Source organism: Takifugu rubripes, chromosome 20, assembly GCF_901000725.2.
Source record: "Takifugu rubripes chromosome 20, fTakRub1.2, whole genome shotgun sequence".
NCBI lineage: Eukaryota > Metazoa > Chordata > Actinopteri > Tetraodontiformes > Tetraodontidae > Takifugu > Takifugu rubripes.
Window position 1 is genome coordinate 5,372,695 of NC_042304.1, and position 21,580 is coordinate 5,394,274.

The 21,580-nt window shown below is 47.0% G+C and overlaps 1 protein-coding gene across 10 annotated transcripts in view; it reads right to left on the reverse strand.

Annotated features, from left to right (window-relative positions):
* dab1a (DAB adaptor protein 1a) overlaps positions 1-21,580 on the reverse strand; it is a 132,043-nt gene that overhangs the window by 3,904 nt on the left and 106,559 nt on the right. For 4 of the 10 annotated variants that reach the window (XM_029828344.1, XM_029828343.1, XM_029828342.1 and 1 more), the window contains 12 exons: positions 16,064-16,195; positions 11,919-12,038; positions 11,499-11,537; positions 11,013-11,075; positions 9,604-9,657; positions 6,369-6,497; positions 4,765-4,827; positions 4,572-4,668; positions 3,051-3,454; positions 2,697-2,892; positions 2,453-2,601; positions 1,189-1,285 (listed from right to left, as the gene is read on the reverse strand). In XM_029828344.1, the coding sequence (XP_029684204.1) occupies positions 1,205-1,285; positions 2,453-2,601; positions 2,697-2,892; positions 3,051-3,454; positions 4,572-4,668; positions 4,765-4,827; positions 6,369-6,497; positions 9,604-9,657; positions 11,013-11,075; positions 11,499-11,537; positions 11,919-12,038; positions 16,064-16,195 (1,527 nt within the window). In that variant the 3' untranslated portion in view covers positions 1,189-1,204. The remainder of the gene's footprint in view (positions 1-1,188; positions 1,286-2,452; positions 2,602-2,696; positions 2,893-3,050; positions 3,455-4,571; positions 4,669-4,764; positions 4,828-6,368; positions 6,498-9,603; positions 9,658-11,012; positions 11,076-11,498; positions 11,538-11,918; positions 12,039-16,063; positions 16,196-21,580) is intronic. The other 6 variants (XM_029828346.1, XM_029828348.1, XM_029828347.1 and 3 more) reach the window with 6 other exon arrangements.

The window sequence follows — 21,580 nt, forward strand, 5'->3', positions numbered from 1 at the left end:
TATGGGGAGCGGCGTTATTGGACCCGGACCAAAGCAGTCCACTTACAGCAGAGGACGACCCCCCCCCCCCCCCCCCCCCCCCCCCCCCCCCCCCCCCCTCATCAAACTGGAGCCAGACTCACCAATCAGATCCATCCTCCCACTAAAGGCTTACCTCCACCCGCCGGCCTTCAGCTTTTCATAACTGTGAATGAGGATGTCGGCCAATGGAAGAGAGACACTCAGCTGCCCTCCCCCCTCAGGGAGGGGGAAGAACTTGAAGCCTTCTTGGGTTTTAATTAATGCCAATTATGTCAGGGCAGTCATTAATCCTGGCACCCTAGAATTAGCTGATGAAAACAAAACCATTACATTTTCCCTGCGTGAGTGCCAGCAGCGTCATTAAAGAGCCACAGCCGGGAGCTGTGTGGGTGAGGACGCCGGCCGAGGCGAGGATCAAAACGGCCCCCTTCTTCGCTAGATGCGCCCGCGTCCTTATGGAGAGAAGACGCACGTTGACGTGCCTCCAAGAGAAATGTAATCGCCAGGGTTGCTCACGCATCAGCACTTTTAAAGGCAGCAGTCAGTCACACAGTAACAGACACGTTCTGAGCCGAAGAGCATGAATAATGCACGCAAGTGACAGCACACTTCATTTTGAGATGAAACCCAACAGATCAGCGTATTGTGTGAAACAGTGTTGGAGCTCAGTTTCAGGGTATCACACCCTACTGAGGTCAGAGTCGGGTGTGTTATTGAGCGGGATATCAAATGAATCATGCATGATGAATAATGCACAGTAACACACACAAACATTTTAAAGCAGTTTAAAACGCACAATTTCCCCATTGAAAACGACTAGAATTTAGTGTAAAAACACACACAAATATAACTGATGGTATTAAAGTGATGATTGACAGCTCCGGATTGGGTGGGCGGGAACTAAATGCCTCATTTACCTGGTTTGATCACAGTATAACTAGGTTATCTAAGTCCTTTTGGTTCAGCTATCCTTATTAAAACCAAGTCACTGGTTTATTTCTTTATGTCATATTTAAAATGTGTCAAAAAAAACCCAAAAATCCATACAAGCAAGTACAGCCAAACACGACAAACCAAACAAACATGGAAAGAAGAAAGGAAGAATGATTGTTTAGTAGAAGAAAGGAAGTGAGGGTCGAAAGGTTAAGGGGGAGGGAGGATACCTACCCTGCCCTGCTGCTATCTAGCTCCCAGCTTCTGGACTGGTCTGGTCTGGGTTGGATTCTGCGTTCTCACTGGGGCAGGGCGACCCAGACCCGCAGGCCTAAACAGCGGAAGATGGGAAAGAAGAAAAAGTGATGGGGGAGAAAGAGAAGGAAATAAGGAGAGGAAACTAAAGTTAAATCTGCAAGAAGGTCTAGAAAGCTACAGTTTCAGGTCAGAGCAGGAACAGAGAGAAAGTGTTAATAGTAGAAGGAGACATAAGGACAGTCCCATAAAGACCCTCTCTTACCAGAAATGCATTAGCCAACACAAACAACATCTTTCCCAGCAGCTTTCTCTTGTGAAAGCCTCTGCAGAATTGACTCTATTGATCCACTGTTCTGAAAAAAAAACCTTCTGCTTTTCGCACCTCTGTCCGCAGGACGTGGGAGGCTGCTTTCTGCCTTTGCTCCATCTTCCCTGACCCTCTTTGCTGCGTAACCTTTTCGTCAGACTCACTCAGTCTGCGTTGTGTAACGTCCCTGTGACATTTTCAGCAGTGCGAATGTCCCCAATTTTTCTCTTTTTTTTTATTCTTTACCACAGATTCAAGACATAAATGTAATGTTTTATTCCTCTAGAGAACAGACCAAAGACAACTGAAGGCAGGCATTGGAAAAAAGCAGAAGATCAAAGCCTAAAAATGGAAGAGAAAGTACCCGAAAAGTTGCTTTGAAGGTCACAACACAAGGACTTCGGTCAAAGGCAAAGGGAATTACTCCACTATCCCCAAAAATCTCTCTTTTTTAAAATCTAATCTTCCTGCAATTTCTCACACGGTCTATCTTAGACAGAGGTGCTGCAGCTAAAATAAATATTAATTGCTCCTGGAAGAGAAATTGGGGGATTATTCCTCCTTTATAGCACCAGAGATGAGTCTGTCCATATAGAGGCAGTGATTTATGGATGCGACCTGGCTAGCATTAATAACAGCTTAATGATGTTCCTGACAATTCCAGCAGCTAATTTAATGCTGTGCTGAACATGCACCCCTAACCAGACGCGTACATTCTTTATGTTACTTATGCCGCCCTGCTCTTTTCCACATAAGCACATTTCCCATGTGTGTATTCATCAAACAAATAAACTTTCTCCCAGATAATCACCCGGAGTGATTATCTGGCCCGGCAACATGACCGCGGAAGGTGTTTATCAGCGGGTTTCTGCAGGTTGTAGCAGCACGCAGACTCGTCGATCATCCGCACATTAACGCGCTAACAATGCTTACAGCGTCTTCCTCGCCGCTGCGACTAGGGCTGCCCTCTGCTTCACCAAACGAGTCGTCCGTGGGGGGGTCGGTAGCGTCGGTGGGAGGGTCGCTGACATGGGAGGCTGAAGACTTGGAGGGAGAGCTCTTCCTGGGAGCTGGGGTGGGCGCTGCGGGGCATTAAAGGATGAGTCAGACAGGGCGACAGACGGAGGGAGGATGTTATTTTAGCGCGCGAGGAAGCACAAAGGGACGAGGTTCTTACGCGAGTTGGTGGATGGCGTCGTGGAGGTGACTGGCGTCAGGTTCATTTGAGAGATGTCGAAGTCGTCACAGTCGTCCGCATCCTGGGCTGTGCCCACACGGCTGAAATAACTGCTGAATGCCTCTGAGGTACCTGCTAAATTGGGCTGGTCTGCCTTTTTGGAAGGCATGGTTGGAGGCTTGGCCAGCTGGAAATCCTGAGGGGAGGGAAGCAGATCGCCTGATTGACCAACGATTAAGCTACACCCAGGTCTTGTTCTTTGAGATTAGAAGGTGAACAGTCTCTCTAAAAGCCGATATCGACTAACGAAGAGCTAAGGGTGGATGTAAGTCTCCTCAAACTGCAGCTTCACACCTTGAACATCTCCTTGCCCAGCTTCCTTGCTCTCTCCCCGTGCTGCGGGCTCGATGATGCTGAAGGAGATGCAGCTGAGGAGCTGGCTCCAGGACCTGAATGGCTCTCACCACCTGGAGTTACAGCGACCGGGGTGAGAGTCTGGAACATGGCGGCGGGCAGAGTGCCCACAGGTTGAGCAGGGAGGTAGGCTGTTGGGGAGAAGGCTCCGGCTGCCATGGCTGCCCACTGCTGTTGGGTGGCAGGGAAAATGTTGGCCTGGCTCCAGATGAGAGGCTGGCCCCCTGGCAGCACCTGAGCGACCGGGCCTAAAGGGGACTGGACCCCGAAGGCCAGCGGTGTCTGGCCAGCAAAAGCCTGCTGCGACCAGTGGCCAGGGGTTACTGCTCCCATAGTCACATAACCTGGTGGTTAAAAACAAAGATAGGAAAAGAAATAAGAATAAGTACACACACATGTAGGGACAGTGATGCCCTCCATCTACTAATGTGCTGTCCTCACTTTAAAGGTTCAAATTGCTCATTAAAATCACTCCTCAGAAGCTTTTTCTTCTGTAGGAAATCTTCACGGAGCACCGAGATCTTAGATTTAACCTCAGCTGAACTGGCGCATCCACACATGCATGATGAGGGAGAGGAGAGGAGAGGAGAGAAAGGGAGTACAGGAGCTGCAGGGTTCAGCCAGGACACGTTGGTGCACATTTCAACTAAGGAAGGAAGTCGGCATCACTTTTTGCACCCTCTATTTGGGTTACCCCAAATATGGGGTGTGGGGCAGGTCAAGTGAATCATCCTCTGAGCATCATCACATCACTCCCAATTAACACGGACGTGCCCTCATCTTATCCCCTGTTTCATTTAACAATTCATTTATTTGGCAAACCCCTGCTCTCCTGTGTCCTGTTGTCCAGATGTCATGCTAATTACATAGCTGGTGCAGCTACATCCGTCCTTCCCACCCTACAGTAGACATGCACATCTGATCACAGTAGGCTGTCATTTGTATTCCAGGACAGCAGGTGGCGCTGCTGTTGGCGGGTATTGAATATGGGGGAAGCTGCTTCTGAGCAGAGTCAAGCAAATATCAAACATCATTCAACACCAGAGTGTTAATCAAAACATGGCTGAGGTCACCTTCAGGATCAGCCGTGCTGCTCCACGTTGGGATGGACAGGGTCTAACTCTGAGAATACAGGCGAGCAGCAGCTCATCTCATCATGCTTTATTTCTTTCCTCTGACCAGCCACGGGTAAATCAACAGCAAACTAATGATGCCTTTTATATTCAGCTCACAACCGGCAGCACATTTCTCCGATTTCATCCTCTTATCTACATCTCAATTTTGTTCCACCTTTCTCTATTTATCCCCCCCCCCCTTCTTCTCTCCCCTGCCCTCCTGGTCCAAATCGCCGGGCTCTCCAACTTCCCCTTTATCTCCTGTCTCATCTCTCTCTCCCGCTGATTTTGTTTGCCGCTCGCTTGTAGCTGCAACATCTTCAGGCAGAAATGAAGCGAGTCCTACCTGAGGGCACGGTAGCGGGATTGAAGGGAGCAAACAGCTCTGTGGGGGGCTGCAGGCCCTGCGAGGGGTCGAGGGTGCTGGCCGGAGAAGCGGGGGTCTGCAGGGTTGGAAATGGAAAGGAAACCAGGACAATCTAGTATCTAGTCAGGGAGTTTATCACAAGTCAGAGTGCGCAGGAGCGGCCGTTACTCACCGACGGAGAGGTGATGTCAGGAGGCGTGGACATGTCTCCAAAGAGCTCTAATTGGTTGATATTCTGAGGACACCAGAAAAGAGCACGGATGACCAGTGAGACAGAGGGCGGCGCGGTTCTGTCTGCAGTGAAAGTGCTCTACAAACATTCCGTGGATCCGTTAGCATTCCGGCCCAGCATGCATCAGAGCCTGCATGCAGCGCGACAAACCTGACGGTACCTACCTGACGACTGTGGCAGCAAGGTGGGGACAGAGGAGTGAGGACACCATGAAGGAATGCGATGGAATATGAATATGAATATGATGACATACCTACCAAAGTTTAGCACAAACCCTACAAGCAGCGTCACAGACCACGAGTGTTTTATTCACGCTGCGAGACTAAGCGTGCGCCATTGTAGCATAACAATAATTAGCTGTGTGCTGTTTCAACACCCTTAAGAAGAAAAGTTTGAAAAAAGTCCTTTATTTTTAGCCTTAAAGCAGCCATGCTAATGTTTAAATCTCTTTTTTGGATCAGTCTAACAGCTATCAAACACCCCTGCCTTTCTTTCTGATCTGAATGGGTTCTGTATCATACTATTTCTCTTCTGCAGCCTCCCCACGATCCCGCCGTTCAGTATTGCCCCCTTTCTTTCATATTAATAATATCTTTATGCCAGCAGGCAAGTGAGGGACTATTTTTAGTCATAAAGGAATTAAAGACGTGAATACATGGTCAGAGATTAGCATAAATCACGGATGCGGATAATTTCTTTTGAGATAATGAATGTTCTTAGAATATCTTGTCTCTTGTAGGTCACACCAGTAAGTTCTATTTTGCATATGAAAATGGGTCTGTGGGTATGTGGCTTTCCAGCAGGCGGAGCGGGACGCCCAGCTATATATTCACAATGAGCTCCATCTAGAATAACTGACACGAGGTGCTATAGCAACAAGAAGTTAATAAAGTTATTACAATGCTAATTTTTACTCTCCTGACAGAAACGTCAACACAGCAAAAATGCCCGTACAGGAAGTTAAATATTTATAGACTTCCTGTCCGCTTTCAGGTGAGTCACTGGACTCGATATTCTTTAGGCGTGCTGGAGCGAGCGGGAGGGGTCAGGCTGAGATTACTGAGTGCTTTATTAAAGTTCTGGGACCAGCTTGACTCCACCAGTGTCTGTGGGTCGGATAGGATGACCCCCCCCCAAAAAGAAAAAACCTAAACAGATGCTGTGACCTTTACGTTCTCGCGTTTTTTGTTTTTCCCCTCTGGAGCGTAAAGCAACACGCGTCTTTCTTCTCTTTCGTATTCCCTGGTGTATCCACACTCTGCTAGTTACTATGGCGGCGGCGTATGTTTTATTCATAAACAACCTTTACTGACCATGAAAGGAGAAGAGAAGCGCTGCGTTTCAGCGGACGATCATCTGGGAATCTAAACAGGCACTTTTTGGGAGCCTCTATTCTGCTTTTACTGTAACATTATTGTGTCCTGAACCGTAACACGTGCGACTTCACGGCTTTACTCAAATAACGAAACAATGCAGGCTCAAATCAAACACGCTGTCTCAAAGAAATCTGAGTCACGAGCGCCGCGCCGCGCTTGGCACCTTACCTGAGTGACCCCTCCCAGGTCTAAGTCAATCAGATCTGCTACTGCCGGCGGCTCCTGCGCAGTGGGCTGAACATGATAGTGATGAGGTTGGGTTTGATGGTGGTGGTGCGGGGTGTTCTGATGTCCATTCTGCAATCACAACCCCAGTGTAAGATGATGGGTGGGATGGAAATGCTGTTAGTCGCTCAATCACGCAATCAGACAGAGAGGGAGAGAGACGGGGGCGAAAGCTGAATTAAAGGCTACAGCGAGGGGGGGGCGACATGGCGGGCTGCAGGTGTTCCACTCATTAACGCACTCGTGGAGGCTCGCACACACACGCACGCGGTACGAGGTTCGTCCGCACGCTGAAGATCTGCAAACGAAGGTTTCTAAAAGTTTAAAGACCGCGATGCTAAGTTGTTGAGAAGCACAGTGTGCAACAGGAATGAGATACAGGGTCAATCCCGTTAGCTCATAACGAGCTGGATCCCAACCAAGCGGAATATCCTCAAGATTTCTGGATAAAACAGCGACCAGGACCAAGCCTACAGACAGTGCCAATAATAATAATGTAACTCTACCATCTGTGTGGGCAACAACTTCTACCTCTTCCTGCGTCTCGATTACCCTGAAGGCACGTCTAGCAGCCAAGCTAACGCCTTCCCGTGTATTTTGCAGCCACCCCTGAAAAACCAGGCCACACCAACTCCCTCCATTTTCCCTGCCTGGAACAGAATGATGATGGCCTCTGCTGGACCTTTCGACAGCACTGGCACTGAATCACGATGTGCAGATTGGTCTGGCATAGCGGAGGCAGCCGATGCGGGAGAATACTGCTGACTGTGCGCTTTTCAGCGGATGAAAGCTTGAAGTATGACCATCATTAGCTGATACTGAAGAACAATAACAGCTTGCCCGTGACTAATCAGTACTGGAAGTGCTCCCCATTTTTCTATTAGATGTTTCCACAACAGAAACCCCAGATTTATAACGGCTCAGACAGATTAAATGTACCTATTTTTTTTATACAATATCTGCCGTAATCCTCACTAAAGGACACAGACGGCTGCTTTCTTACTCCCCACTCTTCATGTCCATCAGTCTCACTACCAATTATTCCCCCGTGCCCATTACCGACTCAGCCAAAGTCTTTGCCCAGCCCTTTATCTTTATCGCTACAGCGCCACCTATCAATTAACCACCTCCAGGGAAACAGTAATTACCTGTGCACATGTGTTCCATGCATAATTATCGCAGCCTCCTCAATTAACGCCACCTTGCTGACCCCCTCCTGTCTGGCTGCTTGCACCTGGCAAAACACCGCTGAACTGTCACCAACAGACGCGCGGCCTGAATTGGAAGAGAAAGCACCGCGGGACGCTTTGCATGCGGATAAATATGTCATAGAAGTCACTTTTTATCCTGGTTGAGGGAATGACGGCAACCTCTGCAGGTGCTGGGCATGATTCTCATGCAGGTCCAATGGCTGCGCAGCCCCAAGTGCCCCTTTTCTTTTATTGATCTGTCCAATTCAAGACGTTGACACAGTAAACAAGAAAAGTGATTGTTTTGGACAGAAGGTCGCATTTCTGCCATTGCTATCATTTTCTCCCAGGTGTAGCGCGTACACACACAAACAATGATCTCGTCTAACACTTGTCCAATGTCCATCCTGCTGATAAAGGATCAGAACCTCCCCTGTCAATGATAGAAACAGTAACTCGGGTCCTAAAGGCCGCGGTCAGATAAAGGCTGCCGGACGACGACGCGGCAGCTGACCGCAGGGATCAATTCATCCGATGTTTCCTGTTGACATTTTAAAATCAAGCCACGCAGTTTAAAAGTATGTAAGTGGCCTCAGCTGATTACATCCGTGCATAATGAAGCGACGTTATTGGACAGATTTAGCCAAGGCCCAGCAGTTATCTCCCACCAAGGTGACTGCTGATTTCTCAGGGAAGATAATAAAGCAAAGGCGGGATTTTGTGATGTTCCGTGATGCCGGAAAAACCCTCAACCCACGGACGGAGCGGCACAGCAGCATTCTGCTGCCTGTGTGTCTGAATGATTCATCCTCACATAAATGACCTTAAAGCTACAATAGGAGCTGCAAAAGCAAATTCTTTAATGTCGCTGATCCACTTATATTCCTCTGCTGCTGGGTTATCCAGTGTTTACTCCCCCTGACTGACTTCATGTCCACCAGTATGGGCGAACAGTCCAATTGGTTGCACAACAAGGAAGAAATATTGGATTTGTTCACTTTCAGACACCTGCCAACATAGAAGCAATCCAAATAGCAGCATGTGTTGTGGGCTGGCTGGGGGGAGGACAGGAATACTACAGGGCCTGTAAGCTTCTTACCAAATCTGAAGATAATAAGCAGCCAGGAAACTGCAAGACTGCTTCCAAAGGCAAACGAAATTCACAGAGTGTGATCGCCACCGCCAGTAGTGATGTGGAGGGGTCCGACTCTAGTGCTTTAGGGATAGAAAAGAGCACTGCAGGGGGATACAGGCGGAGCTGTGGAGCTCTGGGAGGACGGGGGGGAAAACTGAGCTGCAATAGAATCCCGGGAGGTAAATGTGCCTGTATGTAAGCCACCCAACACCCCGACACTCCAACACACACACCTCTACACACACACACACACAGAAAACAGTGCAAATGCAGGGGTTTGGGCAGATTGCATTGGTGGAGAACTGTATATTTAAGCAGCTGAGTTATAGTTGAACCCAACAAGGGTCAAGGCCAAATTTCATTCTATCCACTGGCAGTATGAAGCAAACACACACACACACACACACGCACACAGCGTAACATTTTTAATGCAAGCACTCTTCACCAAAATGCACGGACACGGTGGAAAAAACAGCGTAATACTTAATATTAAAAATACCAAAACATTCATGCACATTCAAGGTTAAATGTTGAAATCATGATATATTATTTCATATTCTGTATGAAATATATGATTCATGCAGGCCATGAATTCTATGAGCAAACCAGCCAGACATGCGTCACCAAGCCACCTGAAAACCAGTTCAACCATTAAGCATGGGGCAGGAACAGCAGCCACCACAGCCACAGCACAAGCAGAAAGGAAGCACAGCACTGCACTGGTCCCAGCAAACCTCTCAGGAAAGAGTTCAAAACCGCTCTGAGAATGGGCCGGTGTAATGGTGGGACAGCTGAGAGGTTTGTCTGGGAGGGGGAGGTGGGCTGGGGGGGGCACGGGGCAAACATCACTCACTGGATGCCGCTTTGGGACGTCATAGACCCCTTCCTTCTGCTGACTGGTGGGAACCTACACAATCGGCCAGCAGAATCTGTTACTGTGGGTTCTTTTAAAATCATGAGACAGTCTTCACACATCACGGACACAGTGCAAGAACACAAAACCTTGGAACCTCCTCTGGAATCCAATAATTCAGACTGTTGGCGCACATGTGTGTGTGTGTGTGTGTAGCCTGTCCTCCTGCAGAGACAGTCTCTCTGTCTAATAAAGAATGGATAAGGCTGCTCATCACACCCACAGACATGTAATAACCGGATTGTCACACATGGAGACATGTAATATCTCTTTGTGGAGCAGAGTGACGGATTGTACAGTATTTCCAACGAGAAGACTTGATGACATATTAATGATGATGTTTGTTAATCTCAGGCAGGAAATCTTGCACAGAGGCAACGTGGAACTGAAAGGATGCTGTAGAAGAGCTCCATCATCAGAGATCATATATCCAAAGCTTTATGTCTAGAACTTGTCTGCCTTTCCCCAATAATTTGTTTAGTGTATGTTAAACCCTGACAGTCAGATCTAGTTTACCAATGAGCTCTGAATTGTTTATATAACCAAATTGTGTTATTACATCTGCCAACGGATTTTGAAATTTCTATTTTTTCCGCTGCATTTTTTCCTCTTCTTCCTCTAGTGTAATTTAAAATAAGAATCTTTATTCTTACTTAGTTTCCCACTACGCAGTGTTTAAAACAAGAAATTGTGCTTCAGAACGACAACCACATCTATGCGGCGAAGCTTGTCCCCTTTTTCTTCTCCTTTCATTTCCTTGTTTTCTCTTTCCTATGTTTATTTCCAGAAGCTGCCATCTTTATTCATACATTAGTTCCTCTGTGGCTGGAGGCTGGCTGGGGCTCACGTTTTTGGTGCCTGTGCGTACGTGTGTGTGTGTGTGTGTTTGTGCATGTGCCAGCACTCCGTCTATTTTCAATCCATTTTATTTAAAGATCAAACGAGAGGCTGGTGATTAATCTTTCTTTCCCTCGCTTTCTTTCATCTCCTTGGGAAACGAAGGAGGGGAGGAGAGAAAAAGAGGAGGGGTCCGCCATCTACACAAGCCCAGGAGTAACGTCCACGTCCCCTTCACCCTACTGCTCTCCGTTCTTGTCCCCCAGAGGTCTGAATACACTCCTTAGTTCACCCTTAGAAACAGACTTGGCTGAGCTCACGCCGCCCCTGAGACTAGCTTGTTAGCTTGTTGTGAGACTGTATTTCTAAAATCCTGCAACTACATTTTCACCAAGCATTCACCGGCCGCTATGATGAAGGAACAGTTTAAAGACCTGGTGCTTCCTGCTGGTGCAGCGGAAAAAAGAGGAAAAATATAACACAAGCAGACAACAGGACAAACTTGTGGGTACCTGATAAATGCCCTCTTCCGATGGGTCACGGATGGGCTCGTGTCCCGCCTCAAACACAATGTACTACAACGTCAGCAGTGGAGAGAGGAAAGGAAAAGAAGTGACAGGGGGAAGTGTGGAAGATAAAGAAAAGCCAAAGGGATAAAAATGGTGAAATCACAGAGGAGTTTAGTTAAACAGCAGTTTTCAATAGATGAGCATTGAAAAGTGGAGGAAGAATCGAATCAGTAAACCTTCCCCAAAGCAGCTAGGAAACCCTACGCTTATTTAAGGGAATCATGCACCTAAACATGCACACAGACACACCAGATCCAGGATCGCACAGATTTTTTGTGTCTCCCACTTCCCTTGATTTCACATAATATCTGTGGACGTCTGAGGAACCAACAGAGAACGTGTCTCCCCACAGTGCACGCAGAGAAGAGCAAGCTGACCGGCTAAGAATGCAGCAGGTGACAGCAGCCATGTGATCTGTCGGAGAGTTACCTGGTAGACCGGGTCCTCCAGATCCTCCTCCAGTATTGTCTGCAGATGTGCAGCAGCGGCAAGGAGAGGCACAGATCAAACAGCAAGCAGCGAGGAAGACAGGAGAGAGGGGAGAGGCAGAGTTAAGCAGGTCGGTGGAGAAGGAGTAGGCGGAAAGCACGGCGGAAGACAGCTTCCCGGCTTCCAGACAATCATTCAGCAATCATCAGAAACGGAGAGACCAGAGACAAAGAGAAAGATAAAGGTGAAAGAAGCACAATGGGTAGATAGTGCTTCTGATGAGACCAGAACGTGAGCACTCCAAGTTACTGTGCGAACTCTGATGCCTCTCTTCTGCTTTCTTGATTTTCTTTGAGAACTCCGGTCAGGGAAACTCCTATTCATGCAGTAAGGTCAAGGGAGAAGCAGCCATTAGAGTACCTGGTAGACCGCCTGCTCACACTGTTTGTCTTTCTGGGCCTTCTTCTCCATCTCCTCTCTTTGCTTTATCTCATAGATCAGTTGGAACAGGTCCCGCAGGTCCAGAATCACCGGCTCAGCCTGGAACACAACAGTCCAATCCAGCCCATCAGTGGCGTTCGTCCAAAGAAAAATGCCACCAGAGTTAACGATTCTTTGACGTGAGAGGATCAGTCAGCTGGTCCCGCTCAACATTTATTACACGTCTGACCTGTTATCTTACCACTCATAATAGCTCTTATTTACAGGTCGCCCAGGCGTTGTGTTGCTTTTCTATAATCTGCCATTTTGATGGATAGGCTCATACATATTCCTTCATTACTGACAACTTCCATTTTCACATTTGAATAATGTGTATTTTCACTTTAATCGTTTCTAGAATGTTTATGTTCCATGCGTGATATCGCTGCTCTGTTGCTGCTAAACTATTGTCTGTAGCCTGACTGTTTATCATTGTTTATAACAGCGGTCACCAACCTTTTTAAAGCTGAGGGATACCTTAAGATTCCCAAATGGCTTGAGGGCTACCAGCTCAAAACGTATGTATAAACAGATCAAGAAATCAAAAGCATACAATATTCACACAAAAAACCAATAATCATAACTTTAGGACAAGTACTTGACAATGAACAATGATCAATTGACCAGGTGACATGGAGTTTTACTAAAACACTGTTCAGTCTTGTCTGTCAGTTAGTGAGAAACCTGCCATCCCATGTTTTCCACTAGTTTGCTGTATTCTGGTGTGTAGTTTGTCACTGCCACTCTCAGCGACTCCTGGAGATGTGAATCAGTTAGGCCTGATCGGTGTTTATTTTTTATAAAGTTAATATTGGAAAAGGCTGATTCACAGAGATATGTAGATCCAAGTGGACAAGCAACCATCATAGCTGCTGTGCTGTTAGATTTGTACTTTTCCATGTCCACTAGGTTCCAAAGGTTTAGGCTACTCCAATGTGCTTTAAGGTTCAGGTCATTTTGCAAAGTTATTATCTCCATTTCCACCTGCCCTGCATCCAAGGTGAAGGTTGTACTCAGCTGTGCCTGTAATGTCCACTGACATGAAGGGATTTAAAATGAATGACACACATGGCTCAAAATCACAAAAGCTGCTCTCCAACTCTTTCATCAGTCTGTTAATCACTGGGCAGTATTTTCCTACAGCCATAGATGCAGAAACATTGTCACTAAGAACTTTTTGCACAGAGGGGAAGTGCACAATACCTTTTCTTTGCAAATGCACAGAGAAAATGCTCATTTTAGCTTGAAAAGCTTTTACCAGTTAACGTTCCGCTCATAGAGATGTAGGCATATGAGCGTAAGTAGCCTTGCCTAAGGGCTCGCCTGGATTCGAACCGATTACCTTCCGCACCAAAGTCAGTGGTGTAAACGTATATGATGTGAATATACAGTATATGTATGAAACTTTCAATAGAATTTACATAAGGCGCAGCATTTCTTTTGCGAACCATAAGGGCTATTTTTAGAACAAGTCCAGTGGGCGACTGAGAAGGAGCCAATGAGCGACCGGGTGCCTGCAGGCATAGGGTTGGTGACACCTGGTTTATAAATTCCAGAGACATGATTCCAGAACTGCTGCTGGAGATGACAGTAGATCCCAGCCTCTTGTCCTACCACGTATCTTTATCTATCACATATCTTTCTTGTCAGGGCAACGAGCCCACAGGCAACACGGTCACGCTGTAATACTGCCACAGCAGTGTCTGTTAGACTGTAAGAGAGTTTTGGGCCTAATCAATTATTGACTGTGTCTATGTGAAGAGTTCACATCCTGAATGCTGCCTTGCATAAAGAAGTTCCATTTTAGATCTGCTGTTCTGAAAGATGTGAGGCGTACATTGCTTCTGACAGATGCGGGGAGGTGAACGGTGGCTCCCGGTGAGCTAACCGTGCAACTCGTCAATCTGTCACATTGGGATCCTCTCTTTTTGACGAAATGTGCTCTAATCTGTTACACACTTCATATTTCCTTAGTATCTCGTATATTTTCTGCTTTAAACGCTACGGGGGGAGGGGGGGGGGGTGAAGACAGGAAGCTGTGAGCATGAACAATCTACAGATTCTTTTGAGTCCATTGATTTCAGCGCTCATAAATCAGATGACTAATTCATGGGCTTTCAAAAGTGGCAAGAAAAGGTCCAGAAAAAGACTTGAGTAACAAATACTGGGTTCTATTCAATTATACACAGGCGTCTGATTTATGGGAGACGTCTTTCTCACCCTCTTTCTCGCTTTTACAAGATATTTCCCTGAATCTTCTGCAGTAGAATTCCTAATATATTAAATTTCCCGACTGTAGCCTCCATGACAGTGCAGATTTGTGGATGCTGACATAAAAAGCACGGTGAATTCTTATTAAGAGTCCACTGAGCAAAAAGATGATGTTATATTTCATTTTTGAGCCACGAAGGGCTCCATATCTGCCCTCACATTCGAGTTATCAGCAGCATCAAACAAGAACAACTTCTCTAATGAACCCACTCAGGAACTTCATAAAAAAGACCCTTTTTCCCGTATAATCTCCTACAGGTTTTTGCAATCCATGTTTTTCCTCTTGTGTAATACTCAAGTGTCCCCAGAAGGCAGGCTCGATGTCTTGTGAAAACAACTCCAATTGTTAAATATGAGACAATGCAGACGTTAATCTCCAGTGAAGACGTTGTTCTGCTGTTGTAGGCGTGTGTGTTGAATGACGTTTGAAAACATATTTGCTAAAAAAAGAGACAAAGTTGTGATTTGAACGCATGCTTAATATTCTAATACCGCTGGACAAACTCCAAAAAGTAAACTCTGAAGCCTGGAATGTACAACACTGCTGTCGTAAACACGAACTGACGGATGCGTCTAAACCAAGTGTATGTTCTGCTGCTGGCACATTTACCGTGGAGTCTAAGGTTGAACATGTCTGAGATCTGTCTCTTCTCACACGCGTTTGCTTCCACTGAACGGAAATGATGTCTGCAAGTAATAACATAATCCTGATATAAGATCAGGAGTAACTGCAACACAATCATCCCAAAGGCGATGATGATGCTCTGAAAGGATGCAGCCTTGAATAACTTACAACCCCTGAGGACCCTGCTAGTATAATTTAATCATGGAGATGGCCGTTCTGGTATTTTTGGACTTCTCGCCTGTTGTTGATGCGGGTCTTTTTAAGTCGATTTCCAAATGACAAGCGCAGCATGGCTGGACCTGTTCACATTCATTCCACTCTAACGAAAGGGTTAAACCAAAGGCTGTGATAAATGAGGAACGTGTGGGCCAAACCTGTTAAACAGAAGCATCTCCATCATGTGAGAAGACAAAACCAACACTGCTGTTGTGCTGGCACGCTCGAGTGAGTAATAAGCCAATTACATTCACTTTCGCTCCTAAATTGGCTCGTTCGGGATGGCTTCGAGTCTCAGACTTCCTGTCAGCTAAGTCACTTTGTTAATTCACATCTTTTCAGTTAGGTGAGCGAAGTGGCGGCACGCTCTAAGTGTCCGCTCCCCAGCCAATAGTGGCAGTGCTTCTGGGAAAAGGTGAGTTAAATATGATCAATCCTTCGCCTCAGGATAGGTCCGATAAAAAACACACGATTTGGCCTTTCCTGCCCGTCCTTAAAGTCAGCTTGGCTGGTGGGTTCCATTGATGTCATGTTGAGTTATCACAATGTGCGTCTGTTGAAGCCACCACTCATGGCTTTGAGAAGATAGATATTCCATTAGAGTTGGTGACACACACTCAAACCCTCATCGACTCACTATGGGAAATCAATATGGCTGCACAGTGAGCCGGCTGGAGCCGCGTTAAACAGGCCGGACTCACTGACACAACAGCGGCGGCCGCCATCACAACACACCAACAGGCGACTTGGTGTCACAGGCGGCGCGTGTTGACTGAATTTGTCAAGTGTCCGTGTGCACAGATCAGAGGAGAGACTCAGAGTTTGTTTGTTCAACCGAACAAAGGGACATGAGATGGCATTCAAGGGTCCTTATCTAAATGTCAAGAGCACTGAGCTTGTGAAAAACACCCTTATGAATCATTTACACTGACTGAGCAAACACACACACACACACACACACACAGGCACTAACCGACTGGGCCGTCTTGATGGCTACGAAGCGGTGGTTTCCTTCCTTCCCACAAACATAGCCGAAAGCTCGGTGGTCCGTGATGTCCTTGGCGATGTAGGAGATCTCATGGACCGCATGGTGGTGCTGGAGAATCTGCAGGACGGCAACAAGGGGCAAATTTTAGCAAATCGCTCTGCTTCCTTTTACTCTCGTTCGACAGATTGACTGTGGTGTGATTTCCTCAACATTTTAAGAACCTAAAGGTTTCTGTTTTAGATAGAAGCGCTAAAATGAAGAACTGCTAAATACAACTGGGATTTCTTTTTTTTTTCTCTTTTTTTCACCTGTCAAGTGGAACAAAGTTCTAAATGAAACTTTTAGCGCCATTTAGATAAAACAGCTCGTCAGGTCTCAACTGTATTCAGTTAAATGGGGCGGAACATTGTTGAGGGTACCATTTGGTTGAGGAGGATACTTCTGACAGAGCAGTGAAGAAAGTCATCAGGAGCCTCTTTTTACCACAGGAACTTTCAAACTTTTACCCAGGAGTTCGAAAAACCTTGGCGCATTTCCACTGAAATTACCCAGGAATCATTTCCCAGGAAGATATTCACTGGGACTTCAAGTCGGACGCACAAAATGATGGATAGACGACAAAAAACTCTAAATGTAGAGTTCATGCAGAAAAGCATTCAGGAAAAGGTTCTGCTGGGGTACAGACACGTGATCACCTGAAGGGTTGCTGTCACCCTGTTGGTTCATGGCTTCCTCTCCTCCTCTCCTCTCCTCTCCTCTCCTCTCCTCTCCTCTCCTCTCCTCTCCTCTCCTCTCCTCTCCTCCCCTCCCCTCTCCTCTCCTCTCCTCTCCTCTCCTCTCCTCTCCTCTCCTCTCCTCTCCTCTCCTCTCCTCTCTTCTCCTCCTCTCCTCTCCCCTCCTCCTCTCTCCTCCCCTCCTCTCCTCTCCTCTTCCCTTCTCTCCTCCCCTCTCCCCTCCTCTCCTCTCCTCTCCTCCCCTCCTCTCCTCTTCCCTTCTCTCCTCCCCTCTCCCCTCCTCTCCTCTCCTCTCCTCCCCTCCTCTCCTCTTCCCTTCTCTCCTCCCCTCTCCCCTCCTCTCTCCCCTCCCCCTCTCCTCTCCTCCATCTCTCTGTATCCATCTACTGGTATCGTCAACCTCATATCTGTGCACTGACCTGCTGACCTCTGACCCCACTGACCCGCTCACCTCTAGTATTGACAGATTGTTATTATTGCACAATTACTGTCTATTATCTTCTCTATCTGTCCTCCCCTCGTCCCCTCCTTCTCTGCTGGGGGCCCTCCCGCATCAGCCCATATGAGCCTGGTCCTGCTCAAGGTTTCTTCCTGTTTTTACTTGCCATTGTTGCTTTGAACTGAATTGAATTTGTCTTTTCACTCAGATAAATACATTTCTGGAGATGAATTTTTCGGATAAATATCTAGAAATGTTGGTGACTTAAGTCAAACGAGTAACTGTCTGAGGTGGCACTTTCAGGCATCAGTCATCAACCCCTCGTGAGGAGGTCTTACCATCCGTTTCTAGTGCCTGTAGCCCAGGTGATCCCAACATCTAATATAACTACTCTGTATCACTCAGGAGCAGCTTCTGTCGAAGGCTTCTGTCACACTAAATGTTTAATGTCGCGGTAATTTTAACCCAGGGCTTCCCTGTACTGTGACCTGGAGAGAGTCACAGACCACATAGACCTTCACAGCCAGACAGTGAGTCCTGAGCTAAACTGTTTCTAGCTCCCTGCCCTCTCTGCTCCAGCCTTGGTGAAGATGCCAAGCTGGCATTGCCCGCGGCAGATGGCACTGTTTGTCCTGAGGACAGGGGGGGAGGATCAGTGACAATCACAGCTCAGCAAGCTGGGGACATGATCGCTTCATCTGGATCCTCTTTCAAAACCAACGCTCCCGCGCACATCTTGAAATGCTGCAGCCTCCTGTGAGTCTCAGTAAATGCTGGGAACAGAGAGCAGCGCCATGGTCGACCCGGGAGCCCTGAGTGCACGTTGGGGGGGGGGCGGGGGGGGTGGGTCATGGCTCTGTGTGCAAGACATGCATCTGCACCATTTGGAGCTCCTGTAGGTGTCAAAATTGGCAGAGGATAGTGACGAAGTGGCAAAAAGAGCAATGATTTCAAAGCACACACACACACACACACACACACACACACACATGTGAAGCCCAGCAGTCATTATATGAACAATGTCAAGGACTGGATCTAATAATTACAATAATGATTATTATTAGCGTTCCTGATTAACCTGAAGCACGCACACACACACACACACACACACACACACACACACACAGATCTAAATCTCATTTGCAAAAGTGATTAAATTCCTTCTCGATAAATGACTAAGAGTGTCTAAATTATTTTCAACTGCATTGCCTTGATAATACGTGCTGAATTGTGGCTTAAAGGGTGAGTTACGATGTTGTTTTCATCTCTAAAATGTGCATAAGCGGTTTCGCTATAGAGATTTAATGGCGTTGGAAAATGTTTGAAGTTTGGAACCTTGGAAGTGGAGATCTGACAACAATTACAAAATGGATCTAATCGGATATTTTGATACCATGGAATCTCCTTTACATATAAATGTGGCTGGCACGACAGCTGTTTATGCCAGCAGCAGCGTTTGCCATTGATATTACGGATACATGAGGTTGCTTCACTTCATTTTCGCTATTTATGTACCTAATGAAGTAAAGCAGAGCATGGAGGATACCAGCTCACCGTACAGCTTCATGTGTTTTTTTAAATGTTATTGTTGCCAAATGTTTGGAAACTGGGGTTCCTCCTTCCTCCACGCTGCACACACCCGTTAGACTGAGCGGCTTTGTCGCCGGAAGCGTCGACAAATGTCATTATGTGTATTAAATCTTCTTTTCTTGGAGACACGGTCACAACTTTAAGAACACGTTTTTTTCTTTTGGTTTTTTCTAGGGCTGAGAAGTGCGATTCAGTCCCAGGAGGATGGCGGTAGCCAGAATCGACGTGTCTGGCAGCATCAACCATCAGACGCTGCTCAAAGATGCTCGAGCAGGTGTTCTCAGGGGAGGAGGATTGTTTCGAGGCAGGTAGGTGTATCAAAAAAGAAAGTCGATACTGTCTTCTCTGTCTTGTTTTCTCCTGAGCGGTGGCAGGATGCCCTGCTGCCCCACCCCAACACCCCACACTCGCAGCTTCTCTGGACACGGCGCCGAGATGTTCCACGGGGGCGCGAGGGAGGAAGAGCAGGGGAAGCACCCCGAGGAGACAAACCTTCAGAGGGGACTTCGTCTCCAGAGAGTAGGGCGCGTCTTTCACGCTGATACCAACATTCATATTCATGCTGTGTGTATCAGGTAATCGGGTACTTCTGTTGTCCGAGCTGGTTCGATCTGATCTTTTCCGGTTTTCCGGAGGGCACCTGAACCCTACAGAGGGTGGGTCAGCAGGGGGGCTCGCAGGCGCCGAGCGTGTCTCGAAAAGAGAGAGAAGCAGAGCGCCAGATTAAAGTCGGCCTTATTCTTCTTCTCTATCTCAAGCACCAGCTCTCTCCATCCTCCACGACCTTCCCTCCTCCAACAGACAGGCCATCTATTCATTCGGTCGTCCACCCATCCATCTCTCCATCCGCCCAGGCGGCTGACTGATGCACAGGAGGGAATGAGACTGTCAAGATGTAGAGTCATTGTCTTCCTCTCGTAGCCATTAGAAACGGTTGAAGGACTGATACTGAGGACGGCGTGTCTCTGTAGTTAATATTAATGTGTGGAGACAGAGGACAAGGTCTCCCCCTGGACAACTTCATTTTGACATATGTTGACTGATTCTCTTCCTGTCCTTCTCACTCTGTTATGGTCTGGTTTTACCCCTCTTTCACATCATCCCTCTATTTGTCTTTCAGGAAGTAATCCTCCTTTTCTTAGTCGTACAGCTGTGTCTCTTTTTGACGCCACATCTATCTCTGGTCCACTCTCTCGCGTCACAAACATGGATGAGAAGAAGAGAAATGAAGGTTATAAAAAGGGGATGAACCACCGGATTGGTGAGGGATGAATGAGGAGACGTGCAATATGGTTGCCATGGAGGCCACTGGTTTCCATGTCTTGCCCTGTCTCCTCTCCTGCACTGCTAAATTATGGCAGGCTTCCACACTTTGGTACACATGCAGCATAAATATGAGTCTGGACATCAGCCACTAAAGCCGAGTGCGTAGCAACAGGCGTCATGATGCGTCTCCACACCCAGACTACAAACACACTCGGATCCACTAAAGATCCGCATGTTCAGAAACAGCCAGACCTACCCTACACACCAACACACAAGCAGATGTTAATACAACATAATCCAACACATACAAATGACTGAGGCCCTTTCTTCGGCTTCTAAGACACTCATTTTATGGCAAAAACGCCTCTTTAACAAGGCTTTAACAGATAATCAAGGAAAATAGGTACAGAGGAAACTGGAACGGTGTTTACTTTCTTTCTTTCTCCAGTCTAGTTCTTGGTAAACATGACACCAGATCCTAAAACAACAGCCTGCAGAGCGCAGCCCTGCATCAATCATCAGCGGCTGCACAGCGGCCAGTGCATTAACGCTGAGAATTTATTAGCAGAGCACTGACAGGTAGCATTACAGTGACTTAGATTAGTCATTACTGAATCAATCACTGAGGTTTTTCCCACAAATGGAGGGAAATATTCTATAAAATCTGCCGTTCGATCCCTCGCCATATGTTAATAAGCCTACACGTGGGGAGTTTACAAAGGAATTTATGCTTAAAGCAGAGACGGAGGTGTCAATGCTGCTGCATATTTAAATAAGAGCAGATCCATCACATGTTATTTCAAACTTGGCAAGTGTTCAGTCTTGATTTACAGCTGCTCCGTCCATACGCCACGCTGCCAGAGTACACAGCATCGACGCAGAGCATTAATCTGTCAGTGGTAAAAGACTTTAGTTGCAGGTACGCTAACGGGCCGAGGGAGCTGCAAGAAAGCACGACGTCTATATAAAGACCAAACATTCAGAGGCCCCTTTTAAACAAATTAGAGCCGCATATGGATAAAGTTATGGCATCACTTTCATGGCGTCTTCAAAGCGGATCCTGTTGCTGTTATGTAAAATCGTCAAAGGTCCCTGCGGACGGGAAAACAGATGGGAATGACAGAGATGACAGAGGGAATCTCCAGCCAACAGAGATTAAAATACTACACAAGAGGGACTGATTACAGTTGGATGGTAAATCCCGCATTGATCCGGTGGGTCAACATGAAAAGCGGCTGTGTAGGACGGAAAAAGCATAATCCTGGAGCATAATATAAACACTGTGGTTGCTGTTTGCAGAAGGGAAGACAATGGGGTAGCCATGTTCTCTCATCTACTGAGGCCTTGTTCTCAGGGTTTCAATTAGGGTCTTCTGATTTCCCCTGGGCCCCCTCACTCTAATGGAGATGACTCATTAACTGAGGCGAAACACACACACACACACACACACAAACACACACACACACACACACA